This window comes from Lampris incognitus, chromosome 4, assembly GCF_029633865.1.
Source record: "Lampris incognitus isolate fLamInc1 chromosome 4, fLamInc1.hap2, whole genome shotgun sequence".
In the NCBI taxonomy this organism is placed as follows: domain Eukaryota; kingdom Metazoa; phylum Chordata; class Actinopteri; order Lampriformes; family Lampridae; genus Lampris; species Lampris incognitus.
Window position 1 is genome coordinate 23315847 of NC_079214.1, and position 16258 is coordinate 23332104.

General features: G+C 42.9%; 1 protein-coding gene across 2 annotated transcripts in view; it reads right to left on the minus strand.

Annotated features, from left to right (window-relative positions):
• The window catches only part of LOC130111275 (zinc finger protein 609-like), a 101249-nt gene that overhangs the window by 9535 nt on the left and 75456 nt on the right, over window positions 1-16258 (minus strand). For both annotated transcript variants that reach the window (XM_056278407.1, XM_056278406.1), the window contains exons 3-4: window positions 12307-12532; window positions 660-747 (exon numbers count right to left, since the gene is read on the minus strand). In XM_056278407.1, the coding sequence (XP_056134382.1) occupies window positions 660-747; window positions 12307-12532 (314 nt within the window). The remainder of the gene's footprint in view (window positions 1-659; window positions 748-12306; window positions 12533-16258) is intronic.

The following is a 16258-nucleotide window of genomic DNA, read 5'->3' on the forward strand; positions in this document are numbered from 1 at the left end:
TTGAAGACATTAAGCTACATTAAGCTACCACTGAGACAACTCTGATCTAAGAAATCTCACCCTTTTGTGATAGGGAATGTGATACAGTGCTGAGGAGAAGCTATTAGCCCAATAATTGGATTCTGCAATCTAGCTTGTTAAAACGGTTTTCTATTTCCATCACTTCCTCAAGGGATGTCAGCCTTTTGCTAGCAAGGATGGAGTACTGTTTTCCAAAACGTCAGATAAAGACCAGCATGGAATAGGCAAGATCTTCTACACTAGGGCAGATAGGCACTGAGCTCACAGATACAACACACTCATATCAGAACATGTTCTTTATGAAAAGGTTAGAGACCAAGTGCAGCTGGGATAAAGAGAAAGCACTGATGATTGATGACACCCATGTAGCAACACTATTTTTCAACCATGACATTTAGAACTCCTGTGCGTGACAGTGAATTCTTTGTAAAGTACAGAAATCATCTGAAAATCTATGCAGGAAAATCTTACTTTCCAAACCAGCTGCCAAGCAATGCCTCATCACATTAGTTATATTTGCCTTCAATACTTCAGAAGCTATAGATCACACATATTTACAGTTCACTATGAACTGGTGAATATTCACCCCCCTGGTTTTCAGAAGAACACCATCTCTGGAATAAGGAAATGCTCCTTACCTGGGGGGAGCCCAGTCATGCCGTGTACAGTCCAAAAGAGTGCCAACGTACGTCTTGTTCCTCCAAGTGACATTGACCACCAACATTCCTGTATGAAAGGGAAGGAAGCAAGTAATTTATCAACTACAACAATAACTGTGGAAAGTATGGAAACAAAGAAAATATTGTTGATGTATCACCGCAGTCACGAGAATGAATAGCAAACAGATTGTTATGTAACCAGCAGTTTGCCTTACCAATGTGTGAATGAAGTGCTCATGTAAATGGCTGTTGCAAATGCATTGCTCTTGGGTTCAGGCATTAAAATGATGATTTGTGCAACAGTCTGATTAACAGTTTCAAATCTTCTGTGCATAGATAATCTTTGGGGACTGAGCTGACTGGTATATCGAGAACGCAATATCTCACTTAGTATTCTGGAAGATGTACCAGACACTGGCAACAGGATCCACTCAGACTAATCACAGCGAGGTTACTGGGGAATATCTGACTTTATTGCTGAGGAATGCACTCCCAGGGAGAAAAGATGGCACCAATACAAGGGGGAAAAAAAGCATTTAAAAGAGATTCCTTAACGCAACAGGCTCCTGAGTCCAAGCAATTTAACTTTAATGGTTCAACTTGACAGTCTATAACTGAGTGCCTGAGCAATGAGTTGTTAAATGATTTCACTCAAGGCATCCACAGCAAGTGCCTGAACCTGACAAAAGAATGCCCTTGACTTCACTGGTATTATTGCAATGTGTCTGACTTTAGAAGCTTGTGTGTCACCATTTGGCTACTGTGAAGCTGGCAGCATTCAGCAGGACCTTGTCTATCTAGGGAATTCTGGGCTGAGTGTGATATCCGAGCTTGTGTTAAAAAATCCAAGATTAGTTACCACAGGCTGTACAACATGCTGTGTAGGTTTTTCCCAGACAGGGCTGGTACTGCTCATCTCACAAGAGCTTGCAAGGCATACCAAAATATATCAAAATTTCAAAACCAAGTACATACATTGTACAGAAGTCTACACATCTGTTGAGGAGATCTTGATATGTGACTGCTGGTGCAATCCATGCAAAAACACAAATGACAAATATTTGTAATTAACAGCTAGGTATAAATACATGTGGGTGGTTATAAAGTTTTGCCACCACAACAAAATTAACAGCAAAACTGATTTAGGGGAAGCAACAGCCCCACAATAAACCATTTAGAATTTATTGCCCCCTCCATCTCCAAACCCTCCCCCAGTGGTGACCTCAGCATGCCACTTCAGCACTGCAGAGAAACTGGAGGCTGCAGTAAGCTAACTTATCTAATGGCACAGGAATGCTGGCTGAGAGCTTTGATTCCTTTGAGAATTTTGTTAGCTCAGGAAACCTCTATTGCTCACCCCATTCTCCTTCTCTCCCACACCCTCACCCCATTTCCTCTTTTCAATGATATAACCATCCCCTACTTACTATCTTCCTCCCTCCCACGGACAAGACACGGTTCAGGTGTCATTTTTCTTGCTGCCTCTGGCATAAAGCAGTGGGTTTATAAGGCATTTCTATAGATTTACAGGAATCTGCTGACATTTGGCCACAAGCCCTACTCTATAGGTCTATAGCCTGAAAACACACGAGTTCCAGGTCCTGGCTTGATCAGCTGGACGAAAATGGAAATGCTGTGTGCCTATGTGTGGAGAAATAGTGACAAGGTCCTTGAATTTGGCTTTCCATCACATTAAAAGGACCAGGGCCTTTTCTAAAACACTTTTAAACCCCAACCCCTCCCCCATTTATACTCTCCAAACACTGACCCAAAATGGCTCTGGCAGCTGGTGAAGGCGGGAAGTAAATCTAGGGAAAGCAAATGAATGAGCAGCGCTTCATGTTGTTCAGGATCTAGCCTTTCCTCTTTTCTCCAGCCAGTGGGGGTGGCAGGTCCTTATCAGCTTTGGATCATATTCAGTAGAAACACCAATGCCCAAATAGTATTGAGATCATAACCCCCCCCCCTTAAGGTTTTCAGTCATTATTTTTCAAATCAACATGGCTCCCATCTGGTTAACCAGAGAAAAGTCTTTGATCTCAAGAGAAAACTTATGGTAGGAGCACACAAGAACTTTGTAATTCTAGCAGACGGTGTAAATTGAGAGCATTTTCCTACTCAAGGACCAGTCTCTCTCCACAACGTAATGCGGTTGGAGAGTTGTACAAAAAGTGAAAGGACAGTCTCAGAAAACACAATTCAGCCATAGAAACTGAAAACAAACCAAAGATAGTTTTGCATCCGATGGACTCTTTTTTTTCTTGGTTGAACTAGTACTTCTGACCCCGAACGTTTAGCAGCAGCAGCAAAAAGTACCGACCAACATTTAAAGGTCAGTGCTCAGGGTCAAAGGTCAAATTTTGAATGTAGTTCCATCCTTTTATCTGCATTTAATTTACATCTATTTAACACTATGTTATTTAAATTAATAAAAAAATCAGATCACTCTTTTTAATCTATAAGAGGAAAGTTTTTTCTTTTCCTGACATACAATGCTTGTTTTATATTTCTCTGCATTTTTGGGCATACACTTAACAAAAATGTCCATTGAGTGGGAGTGAGGTTGGGGGAAGACAGGTGATATCCTACCACCAAACTAAATCTAGCCAATAACGTATCGATGCCCACCTTCTTCTAAAAATGCCTGGCTATTCTTGCCTGTTAGCCAAATCAAACTCCATCCCCTCTCCTCACATAATCACACACACAACAGTTCTGCTCCATTCGGATAGACATCAAGTCACGGTGACTTGCGGTGCTCTAAATGCCGTTTCACAGGACCTTTAAGGAGCAAACTATTCAGACCACATGAATAATTGCCTTATTTAAGAGCTGTAGCTAGGGATGAGCAGGGATAGGATTTCACGGATGCAAATGCGAACTGTAATTCTTTTTAACTAGCCTTGCGTGCCTTCCAACGTATTCAAATTTAGCCAAAATCAGCTTAGTAAAAAATATAGACTAAAAGAAAAGATAAGGCTTTTGACAAGTAAAAGGCTACATGGTTTCCACTGCAGTTTCTTTGCAGATGTCCTCATTTGGCCTACTTAAGTTTTTAGTCTCTCATTTGGTGATAGGATTTTTTCCATGCTGACACTAAAGATGTTATACTATTGCTCTAAAACTGATTTCCAGGCGACACGGTTTTAAAATGAGAAAATGGTTGACGAAAAGCTCTGATTATGCCAAATTAGTAGCAACAATTGCAGTGAGCCATATTATTGCATAACATAAATCTGACTGCTGGATAGTTCCATTTAAAGGCAACTTGTGAAGCAACACACTTGCTTGTGCACACTATTTTAAAAAGTCTTCACCGTTCAATACAATTTTTTGCCTTTCTTCTTTCAACTTAATTTTTCCTCAAATCAGGCTGCATGCTTACTTTAAAATGCTCAGAGAACTTTATCGCATGATGTATATTTGCTATAACAATGGTCTTTACCGCACACTCAATCACACATTAAAATATTGAAAATGTACTTAGTCTAATTTTATGTTAAAAATATCACAACCTAGGCTACTCTATGAAATTAAATAAGCTTTAATAGTAAAAAGAATTGTCCCTTTTTTATTATCAATCTAATGGAAAGCCTGTGTTCCGGCAATAAAATGTCAGGACACACATGTCAGGTGTCAGTTGTGGTTTGTTTTCTGAATCCGGCTGCCAAAGGGGTGAGGTGCATGTGAGTGGGAGTTGTGGGAGCAAGCTCTGTTCACTAACAACCCTGAACACACACACAACACAACCCCCCTTGTATCAGTCTCATTAGGGTCAGTCAGGCCGGGTGAACGAAGCCCACGTTAATGAGAGGACTTGGCCTGTAATTTTACCTCTCATTTCCCTTCTATGCTGCCGAACAAAAAATGGCACCCCTCCCTGTGAACCAAAATCCCCCTGAGTACTTGTGTATGATTATTTAATAAGAGCTTAACAGCAGTGGGAAACCAAGAGAGGTTGTTGTGCCTGCAGCATGGGTCACTGACTCCTTGGTCACCCACCCCCATGCGTTTCACCAGGTTGCAGTGGGGCCAAATTATCAGGTCCCCTGCTGCTGGTCAAGTCTGCTCGGGCCACGGGTTCACTGGCTGACCTCTGCTCTGCTCCCAGCTCCACCAGAACCTCACTGGGGTTAATGGCATTTTCAATGACTGCCCTTGTAGAAAGGGCCTTTGTGATCATCCAAGATGCGACAAATCAGTTAAGTCTGATGATCGAGTATGACATCACATGACTACGACTACAAATGTCAAAAAGATGGGTACTGAGCACTGTATTTGTCTTCAGTGTTGCTAGTCTAAACAAGCTGAGTCTTGAGCAAAATTATAATCACTCAACAGCATAACATGTAAACAGCATAACAGCACTTTTATTATCACCTTTTGCACACAGTTTGAGTTTGATATAAATACAGCCCCTGATAAGGTTTGCAACCTCCTAGTATGCCAGCGAAGACTGCACTTGGCTCACATTGGCCTCTCTGCAATAAGCTTCATCCATCAAGGTTCCATGGAGATAGAGAAGCGAGAGCAATGAGGAAAATAATGTCGGTATTCATTATGGGCAGTGGGTGAAGGATAGCTGGGTGCTGCCATCAGTAATAACAGTAACATTAAGAAATGAAGCGTTTGAGCATTCAAGTGTCAGCACATTTCAAACAGTCCCATGTTAAAAGCTTCTAGCTGCAGCAGCCAGCCATGATGGATGAAATGAAGAAAAGCTATGTTGAGCTACGTCAGAATTAGAATGTAGAATCCAAAATTAATTTCATATGAAACACTGGACAGACAAAAAAATTTGGATGAATGTCATGAGTAACTTATTGCAGAGGAAATGGCTAGTTTATATGGAAGCTCAATGGTTTGGTATCAACAAGCGAAGTCATAAGAATTCCAGCTTCATATACGGATGTCCCATTACCTTGTTGTACACTTAATATGGCACATTTCAAAACACAGCTGCACAGTGTATTACAAACAGCAAGACAACATTAATAAAAATGGCAAAAACCAACAACAGTTGCTGATCCTAGAAGGGATACAGATGTACCAAACAGGCAAACATATTTTGGAAGTCTGTGAGGGCCCTGCCTAAAGATCTCAAACTGCATTCTTGTTTTGAGCAGGTGAAAGTGCGAAGTCACTCTTACTGACATGAGCAACACCCTGTGAGAAGGTCAATTCCCAGTACAATACTGAGAGGCAATGGAAAAGAGCATTAGTATTCCATCCACTTACTCTCAGTGTTATCAGCTCCATGCAGTAGTCTCTCTCTAAACAGAAATCAGCCTGTGTTTACTCTCTCAATGGGAATAGCTCACACAACCTGCAGCTATGCTTGTAACACTCTGAAAATACATATTTGACATCTATACCGAGTTTACATGCATTTATTGCAGTAGATAAATTTGTCAACTAGGTGTATTTGCCATCTCACTGTTAAAACAACCCCTCTAGTGTTTTTCCTTAAAGGGATGGGGGTGAGATCAACAGATGATACTGCCAAAAGGGCATTAGTCAAAGCTTTGTTGACGTGTATATGGCTGACATAATATCTTATGACCACCGCTTGCATGGCCTACCGGTTACAACCAGCATATGATTACCTCTCAGGACTATTCAAGAGCATGAGAGAATGCACTTATCAGCCAGTAGGAATGGGACTTCTGATGGTCAGCAATAAAATTCCACTTCAAAATTTGTCTAGCGTGGTGGTGGTGGTGGTGAGACACAAGTAACTATGGAAAGCAGCTATTTCCTGTATTGGACAGAGCACACTGCTAGAAGGGGTAAGTCAGGCTTGGTACTGTGGAAAGTGTGTGGCTTAGGAAGTGGTGTATGAACAGCATGAAAGAGAAAAAAAGAAAAGACTGTACCAGTGTCTCAAAATGTTTTTTTTTTTATCTCAATGTCTGCTACTGTTGCTGGAAAAGGGTCTCTCAGTGTTGATTTTTGTCTTAAACTCTTTTCCTCTCATTACTCACCCTTATTATCTAAGGTATTTTCTTTAGTAAGTTTAGGTAAGAGCAGGTACAACTCTTCTTTGTTAAAATATTTCAATTATTATTAATTCCATCCAAATGTTAGGAAAATTTTGTGTGAATTTTTGAACAGTCAGCAAAGGAAAATGCAGATCAGTGTGTTTTTCCATTAGTTCGTGTGGTGTCAGTAAACAGTTTCTCTTTGTGCAGGACAAAACTATGTCATCAAAAGCGTGCCAATATAGCTGGAAAGTTTCCGGAAGTAAAAATCCCATTCATAGCCACCATGGGGAATTTTTATTATTGGCTATAATGTTTTAACAGTACAAGGCAGACAAATCATAAACTGCAAGATTTTCAAACAACAGCATATGCTCCTGTTGAAGCCATAAGTCAGTCTGATTTCAACTTCATTTTTAAGATTTTGTGTTTTACTCCCAAATTCCCAGTAAAGCACTATACTTCCTAAATTCCCTTACTGAGTTCCACCAATCAAAGACGGTGCTGTAACCATGGAGATGTAAACCCCACTGAAGTTGAGTGGATGGAAGTCAGAATGTAGCAACGTAACCTTGTGGCATGCCCCACCATGTTTTCTGTTAGACATGATGTTGACTGAAACCGGTTAATAGTGAGGAGAAAGGGACTCGATGTCATCATTCTAAATTCTTCATGCAATAAGTAGCTCACCCCCCCGCCTTTTTCTCCCCAGTTGTACTTGGCCAATTACCCTACACTTCACATTTGGCTTCCCACCTGCAGACACGGCCAATTGTGTCTGTAGAGACCAATACATCCATGGTAAAGACGCCCGACCAAGCCGGAGGTAACATGGGAATTCGAACCGCCGACCCCTGTGTTGGGAGGCAACGGAACAGACTGCTATGCTACCCGGACGCCCCAGCTCATTCCCTCTTAAAAGCAAGTACACGGTGTTGTACCTTTATCACAGAAAGTTGAATCAGTTCATCTGGAAAAAATGTTTATTGGACAATGTTATGTCCAGATGAACAGATTCAACTTTCTGTGATTTTCTTACCTGGATTATTGAGCATGCATAAAGACACGTTGTACCTTTGTCTTCTTTTTTCTGTTTTTCAAATATTTGTTTGTAATCAGTAGTTGCCAGGCCATGATTCATCTTGAAGCAAACAGGATTTTCTAAAATGTCTGTGGAAAAAATTAATGGGAAATTTGCTTCTACAACCTGGACTGCTGAAAAAGTGAGCAGTCACTTTTCAGCTCGATGCAACAACAGCGAGCACAACAGCTAAGCAGTGCAAATTCCCAAAGGTGAGAAACAGGTCTTTATCTTTTTTGTTGTTGTTGTTGATTTCCAACCCCCCCCTTTTCTCCCCAATTGTATCCGGCCAATTACCCCACTCTTCCGACTCCCGAGCCATCCTGGTCGCTGCTCCACCCCCTCTGCCGATCCAGGGAGGGCTGCAGACTACCAAATGCCTCCTCGGATACAAGTGGTGTCGCCAGCTGCTTCTTTTCACCTGACAGTGAGGAGTTTTGCCATGGGAACATAGCGTGTGGGAGGATCACGCTATTCCTCCCAGTTCCCCCTCCCCCCTGAAGAGGCGCCCCGACCGACCAGAGGAGGCACTAGTGCAGCGACCAGGACATATACCCACACCTGGCTTCCCACCCACAGCCATGGCCAATTGTGTCAGTAGGGACGTCCGACCAAGCCGAAGGTAACAAGGGGATTTGAACCGCCGATCCCCGTGTTGGTAGCAACCAAATAGACCGCTACACTACCCGGATGCCCATGTTCATTTACTTTTATATATATATATTTTTTATTCCCTTTGTCATCATTTATTTGAAAATTCTGTTTCCACCACCCTTTATTTATCAACATGCTAACTTTTCCACTTTTAGCAACCAAAAAAACTCTTTTGCAAAATTTAGGATTTCTTTTTTTTTAATTAAACTTAAGCATTTCTATTCAGTGTTTCTAATTCACAACTTATAAATTCGCATACCCCCCCCCCCCCGATGGAAACAGCTAATGAAGCCTTTTGACAGCTGGTATTCAAAGTAACAAGGAAGCATAGCTGGCAAGTGAGCACAAGAGCCAAGCTCTTCTTTCACACAAAATTCCCCTTCTCAACTCCCTGACAGGGTTCCAGAAATAAAGAGTGAGCAAAAAATACATCCCTCAAATGTTTATACAGGAATATCCGTTCTTCACTGACCCCTTTTCAACACAGATGCCTAGGAACTTTTAACTGCTTCGCTAAAACTAACACTCACAATTGTACAATGATGTAATGTGTGTTTCATAAATAATCCATGAGACAAACATTTCTCACAAACAGGCTGTATTATTTATCTATTAAGGATCTAAAGAACCTGGGGAAGCCACGAGGGAATAGCCTGCTGTGTTCTGAAGGTTGGAGTTAACACAGTGCTGTTTGTGTGTGTGTGTGTGTGTGTGTGTGTGAGTGTGAGTGTGTGGTTGTTGTGGGGGGCACTGGCATAAAGCTGCAGTGTTTGGCCAAAGGGGCCCAACTGTGTTCCCTCTACCCTGGAGCAGGAGCCAAGGCCCTCTGGGCTGCCTTTCAAGAGCAATAAACTTCTCCAGCATTTCACAGATGACATTTGGAGGTATCAGCATGCTAAACCTGGGAGGGGTTGGCCCATTGCTCTGCTGAAGCGACCCTGGGAGCTGCCACTGCCCCGTCTTGCGCTGAAGGGATTTGTGTCAGAGCTGGGCCTAAAAATACCACGGGCCCCGCTCTCTCTCCCCCCCCCAGTGTCAGCTTCACGCGTCCCCAGACTGTCTGACTGGATGACATGGTCTCTCACTTTACCCCCTACCCTCTCTCCTTCCCCTCTACAGATCTAGATGAGGCAAAAAAAATGGCAGATTTTAGAGTGCAACTTTACAGAGTCTGTTCGGTACAGTTACCAATTCACATACGGTCTCTTGATGTGCTTCCAAGGCTGCCATTTGACAGTCACAACAAACACTAAAAAGCTGTTTAACTGTTGTCATTTTACATGGAATAAAAAAATAATTTTGCAGCTCCAGCCAAGGTATCTGCTGGCCATGGTCAAAGAAACTTCTGGGATCACAAGCTGTTTTTTATCACTTGCTTTCCCCTCATCTATTTCATTCTCTGCTGCTTTTTAAGTTGGGTGAAGTGCAGACAATTACTGTGAGCCTGATGTTCATTTACTCCCACAAGGGTGAAAGGCGGAGGTGATGGAGCAGCTGTTGTTTGGCATGCTAAATGAGACACACTCACACTACCACAGTGCATGCCTAAACAGCGCTGTATGAGACTTGTCATGCAGAGAAGTGGGGGACTGCTCAACATCATTGCTAATCAGTCCATTTCTGCTATGGCTCCAGGGCCTCTGTTTATTGTTACTCTTCTCCAGTACTCTGCCTCGATTCGCCTTGATTTCCTCATTTGGTTCTCATTTGTACGGCTGCACTGCAATGAAGACGTCTGCTTTCATTGGGTCTCCAAGGGGAGAAGTGGCAGAGGGGCAGTGCAGTATGATGTGAGTGAAAACTGCATCCCTCTAATTCAAAAGCTAGCCAGCAGGTTGTTATAGGCTAGCAGCATTTAGTTGATGGAGAATGAAAACGACACCATGTTGGATAAACTGTGTTGAAAGTAACGGTGTGGCGAAACAAGACAAAAATGACAAAAGCCCCCCCCCCCCAGAAAAACCATCAGTAAAGCTTTAGTCTCTGTAGACATTAAGAGTAGAGCACACTGATCAAATTTTTATTATTACCTTATTCTCACAGCCCTTTCTGTGCACATTTAAAACCCCAAGAGATCACACCATAGAAAAACAGGTACTGAATAGTTCACAATTAAGTTATACTGTAGCAGTCTTAATGCACAACTGTTAAACGGTAGCTTATTTTGCAAGCCATGAGCAAACTCTAGTATATGCTAATGGTAAACATATATGAAGCCACAGAGCCATATGGGAACATAGCCTATATGCTATGTTTCAGTGTGCAGAGAATTGTATGTAAAGTAATGAAATATTTCGGAGTCCAATTATAAAAAAGATGTATGACTTTTCTCCCCTACAATGCATGTTGTAATATGGATCTGCCTGGCTGAGAGATGCAGTTGGTTTTCACAGCTCTGAAGACTATAACAACCAGTGTGCTATACATACACATACACACACAAACACACACAAACACACACCTTCCCACCCCTAAAACTACTTGCCCACCCCCCCCACCCACCCTCCCTGCTGAGCTAGGTAGAGTGGAATCACATGAAAGCACAGCCCCATCAGGCTAAACCACTACCTCTTTCAGCCCAAATAGCAGCTTTGAGGGAGTAAGTCTAGGGGAGAGGACAGAGGGCTTGGAGAGGGAAAGGGGAGGGCTAGGGTTGGAGGTGAGGTTGGGGGCAGAGGCGAGGGGGGGGGTAGCCTTTTTATGGGAGGGAAAGAATGAGAGAGGGAGCACAAACATAGTGCTGGTGCTGGCTTGGAGCCATGTTTGTGTCACTAACAGAGGTAGCCTTGTGTTTCTCCCCTTGCCCCCGCCCACCCCCACTGTGCACTCGTTCTCGCCCGGTTTGGTTGGAAACAGAGTCGAGGGGTGGGGGGAGTCACTGGCTGAGTGCTCAGCAGCAAAGAAGAGTCGCAATGGAGAGGAGGACAGTGGGGAATCAGACACAGCCCGGGGCTGAAGTGAAAAATCAAAAAGATGGAAAGGAAAAACACACACACACGCACGCACACACGCACGCACGCACACACACACTCTCTCTCTTTCAATAGCAAGGACTGCGCTTTGGGAATGCCGATGAGGCAAAGACCTTTTCTATTCAGCTCCTCCAAGAGGATCGACAAGGAGCACAGTGGGTGTGTGGGCGATATGTAGTCATCCTGCCTGCCGAGCGATTGAACACGAGCTGCTTTGAAGACAAGGCGCTTGCATTATTTCACATGCACAACTGAAAATGAGGGCAGCTTTTCAGAGCCTGGCAAAACCTGGTGGAGCTAGTGATATACCGTCAAATTAAATGCGCCAAATGCGTTTTCGATCAAAGGCAGGATTGCTGACAATGTGTAACGTTTTACTTGGACTGCACTGCGGAGAGGAGCCAATGTTATTCCCAACTGGCAGGGTTGAAAAGAAGTGCAGCTTTGTGTTGTGAGTCAATGTTGTTATTATTGCCGGTTTTGTTGGGAACAGATATATTTGGTGCAGCAAAGTCCTGTTTGTCTTTGCCCGAGCAAAAGAACAAATCAAGTCCACCTATGAGCTGCTTGCCAACTACTATTCTGGTTAGCATTATCATGCTGGAGGCATGCTGGGTAACTCAAGCAGCAATGCCACTACTCTTCTGCTGATGATGCCAGGGCATATTCAGTTTCATTTGAACATGCACAATTTGTATGGAAAAGACAAAAATATGAATTTCTAAATAATGTGTCATGTGGTTTTGGGAGGACATCTATTTGATGTCTTAAAGCGCCTTCACTTTCACTGTCTTATCAAAAGCAATAAAAAGACATATCCCTTTAAGTCATTGCTGCTTTCAGGTCCAGTGATCCAGGCACAGAGACTATGGTTTCATGACTAGGAGACACAAGAAGACTTAAAGAGAGCCCATTAGGTTATAAACCACACCACTTACCATCTTCAGTTTCCTGCCACACAATGCCCTCTAGGTTGACGCTGGTACCGGGCTCGCAGGGCCCCAAGCACTCGGGTTCTGTGGCCAGGGCCACGTCGGACGTGTTCACCGCTACCGAACGAGTGCGCACCATTATTTGCTCACATGGCGAGGCAATTTCACTGTTGCCCACAGCGGCCAGGAGGTGGAGGGGGGGAGGGGCTGGCGTAGACACTGGAGATTCCATCTGTCGGAGTGATAAGTAGGGTTGAGAGAAAGAGAGAGAGAAAAGAAACATGAGATACTTCAAACCCACTTTATAAACACACACAGAGCCGATACGAGACACGAGGAACGGATGCTACTATGAGGGGAAGTGAACAAAGTGCTGAGCTCAGGGGAGACATTCTGAAATGCCAGTGGTCCTTAAAAGTAAACAGATGCCTTGATCAGCAAAAAGGTGATACGGCAGTTGCTGCTGTCGTGTGGGCTTTGCCTGTCTTCCTCAACCTTCCACTGAAACCTGATTAGCAGGAAGGAGGGAGACAGCAGATCGTGTTAACTGTGTCTGAGGTGAGGGAAGTACGTGAGCTCTGCAGTGTTACACAAACAAGCGACCCCCCACACCACCCCACACCACTAGCCTTCCTCCCTCCTGCTACACAGCCTGAGATCCCTGACACCGAATCATCTCGTGGACTGATCACTCATTAATTCCCTCAATTAAGGAGCTGGTTGTGGTGAGGGAGCAAGCTGCCCAAGGCCAGTAATTGATTCCACCTGCTCTTGCACACTGTGACAGCAATGAATAGAAAGTGGGTCTATGCAGAGAAAGAATGAGGGGAGAAAGAGAGAGGCAGGGAGATGATGAGAGCAAACTGGGGGGAGAGAAAGAGAGAAGTTAGGGTAGTCAGTGCGTGGGAGGAAAAAAGAGAAGGGGGGCTGATTGTGATTTAAGGGCCACACTGACACCAGGCTTAGTGCTCATTATTCAAGGCAGTCGACATTAAAGTGCTCCAAATCATTAGCACTGAACTGCAGAAGTAATCCCATGCTGCAGCCAAACACCACACATTTATTAATTGGGCATAACCCACTCAGCGCTTGGATATATGTTGCCATCACTGGATTCAATTAGACTTAGAATAAATAACAATAAATAACATTACAAATAAAACACAATTTCTCTTCAATCAATGCACGCTGAAGAAAATACTCTACAGTTCATAACACTAGCCTTGGATAAGATTCGATGTTGGTGCAATACTTGTCATCTCCGAATCAGCAAGATTTCATGGTTTATTGAGATGTGCCTGGATAGCCCATTTCTGCCGGTCTTTGTGAGGGGGAACAAATTAATGTGGCAGGGTGCTGCATTGAGCTGGGCCCTAATGACATCGTAATCACTCTGTGTCAGGATCTGATGCATGATGTGGCCAAGCCGCAGGCCAGCTTAGCGAATGGGACAGGACAGGTAATCACCCGAGCTGTCAACCTGCTCTGTTCCTCGGCCTTATGGAGACACAGAGGAACACAGACAAGACCACACAATGAACCCTTCCTCATAGTGACAGCGAATGGCACATGTTGCAATCTGAACCATGCACAGTGTCTTTCTGATTCTGACTTGTTTGAACTGGGTATGTGACCATTAAGGGAAAGGATTTCTTTGAAATGTTCAGACTAGAGAGTGACGATAAGCATCTGCAGAAAACCCAGGCAGAGTTGAATAATTTCAATGCATACTTAGGTGAAAAGAACAAGGCCTTGAAATGACCTTTGATGAAAAGACATTGCATGCTAACAGGCTTTGCGATTGCAAATTTTTACTTCATTGATATTATGATGAATTATGAAAAAGTGTGAGTACAGGTTAAATATCAACAAAGTGTTGAGTTCAAGGAGTCTCCATGACATCCCCAGTTGGCGACACATTTTGTTCTTACCAAGACTACATTGAGACCTCCCTTGAGGCTTTAAATGTAGCTGGCTCCGGGCATGGCTCCATACGACACTATTATATTAAATTGCATTTCTTTATGAAGCAGAATGTAACTTACAATTTTCAGAGCACCAGGTTACAGTTCTCTGGTTGAGTGTAACTTGGTTTGACTGAGCTTTGTCTCTCATTCTGCAACTTAGGTTCTTTATTGAGCAAGCCAAGAAGGCTTGACAACTAGGGCTGCACAATATATCGAAAATTTACCCTCATCGCGATGTCAACATGCGCGATATAGGTATCGCAAAAGACTGCTTGAACTGCGATAAATGGTATATGTATGTGCCATGCAGTCACACGCTGCATACGACTGAGTTTGTGTTGACTTTGGTGCCCCCTTCTGGAAAAAGGCGGTAGTGACACTTGGCCGATTCCGCCTCAGTAACAATAAAATATAATGTAAAAAATGAAATTCTAACATTAGTTACTCACTCTGCAAAACAGGTAAGACACCAGTTTTAAATTGAGACCGTTACGTAATCATTTATAATATAAACTCCTAGTAGCTGCTTTAAATAGGCCTAGATGTTCTGTTAAAGTGACGGAGAAACTGTATGGCCATGCAACCAAGTTGGTGGTATTTGTTCATTGTCAATGTAGCAGCTGTAGTCAGGTGCATTTTTCAATCAAATCATGTTGCTGGAATGGAAATAATGCGTTTCAAAAAAATGTTTTTTAATTCAGTGTGCATAGGCTGTTCATTGTCTGGGGTCTGTGTTAGCAGCAAACCTAAAACAGAAAGACATTAAAACTTTATACTTCAATATTTGTTTATTTATCGCGAGTAATATTGTCATCGTAATATTCAACATTATCGCATGTTTTCCTAATATCATGCAGCCCTATAACCAATTTTTTCTGTTAGTGGTCTTCAATTTTCACAAACTAGAGTGACAAGCCAGCCTAATTATTTTTAACTCGGCACAATCAACAACAAAACCATTCACCATGGAATAATACAAGGCAGTTGGAGAAAATGTTTAGGGCACTGAATCAGTGGAACAGAAATGGGAACAATTTACTAAGTGCATGAACTGTGGTTCTCCATTTCCAAGTTCTATGAATGGTGGAGCAAACAAAAGCACTTTCACTCTGTGGCAACAGAATGTAAACACACATACACAGTGAAATACCCAAAGTCCCCCTGGGCCTTCCAACAACCACATGCGACAGAACTACACAACTTGTCAGTTTAAACAAAGCTCTACCCAGCGCTCAGCCAATGCCAAATTCCATGATTCCTTCTGTCCTCTCAGGATTTACAACCAGGTTTCTAATTCTCCGCCTGAAACCACAACGTTTTAGTGTCACGCAAACGTTCTCTTGAGAGAAGCCCCCTGCAAACTCTCTGAGAAAGCCACATTGGCAAGAATGATGTTTAACTGGCTGACCAAAAAAAACAAAAACAAAAAAAGAAACAACTAAATCTTGGACTGATGTCGAGCATATTTCACATGTGCTGACAGAGAGGGAAATCTCTGACTGGATTTCCAGCGAACTCGCAATAATTTCCCCGTCTGGCAGAGGGACACATGCTGCACTTTTTGCCGGACACATTAACCTCGGCTTTAACTTGTTTATTAGAGTTAGGATTAAGAAACTGAGCGCATGGCTTGGGCAAGGATTACGAGGGGATTACACTGTAGTGTCATACTGAGACACCTGTCTTGGCTGTACTTGTGAGGGAGGTGTGCAGCCATACTATAACATGCCTGAACCAAATTGTTCTTCAAGTCCCTCACTGCATACCAGACAAGGGTCAACTATGTAGATGTTACAGATTTAAATTTGGCACACAGAGCTACTGAAATTGAAAAGCTCTCACTTGAAAGTTTCTGACTGTAAATTAGTTTGTTTCATTAAAATATAAATCATACAACATTCTAATGGTGGGGGGGGGACATCTGTCAATGTCTTAGTAATCTGCTCTGGTTGTTTTCTACAGATTGAAAACATTTAAAAATGTACTGAACA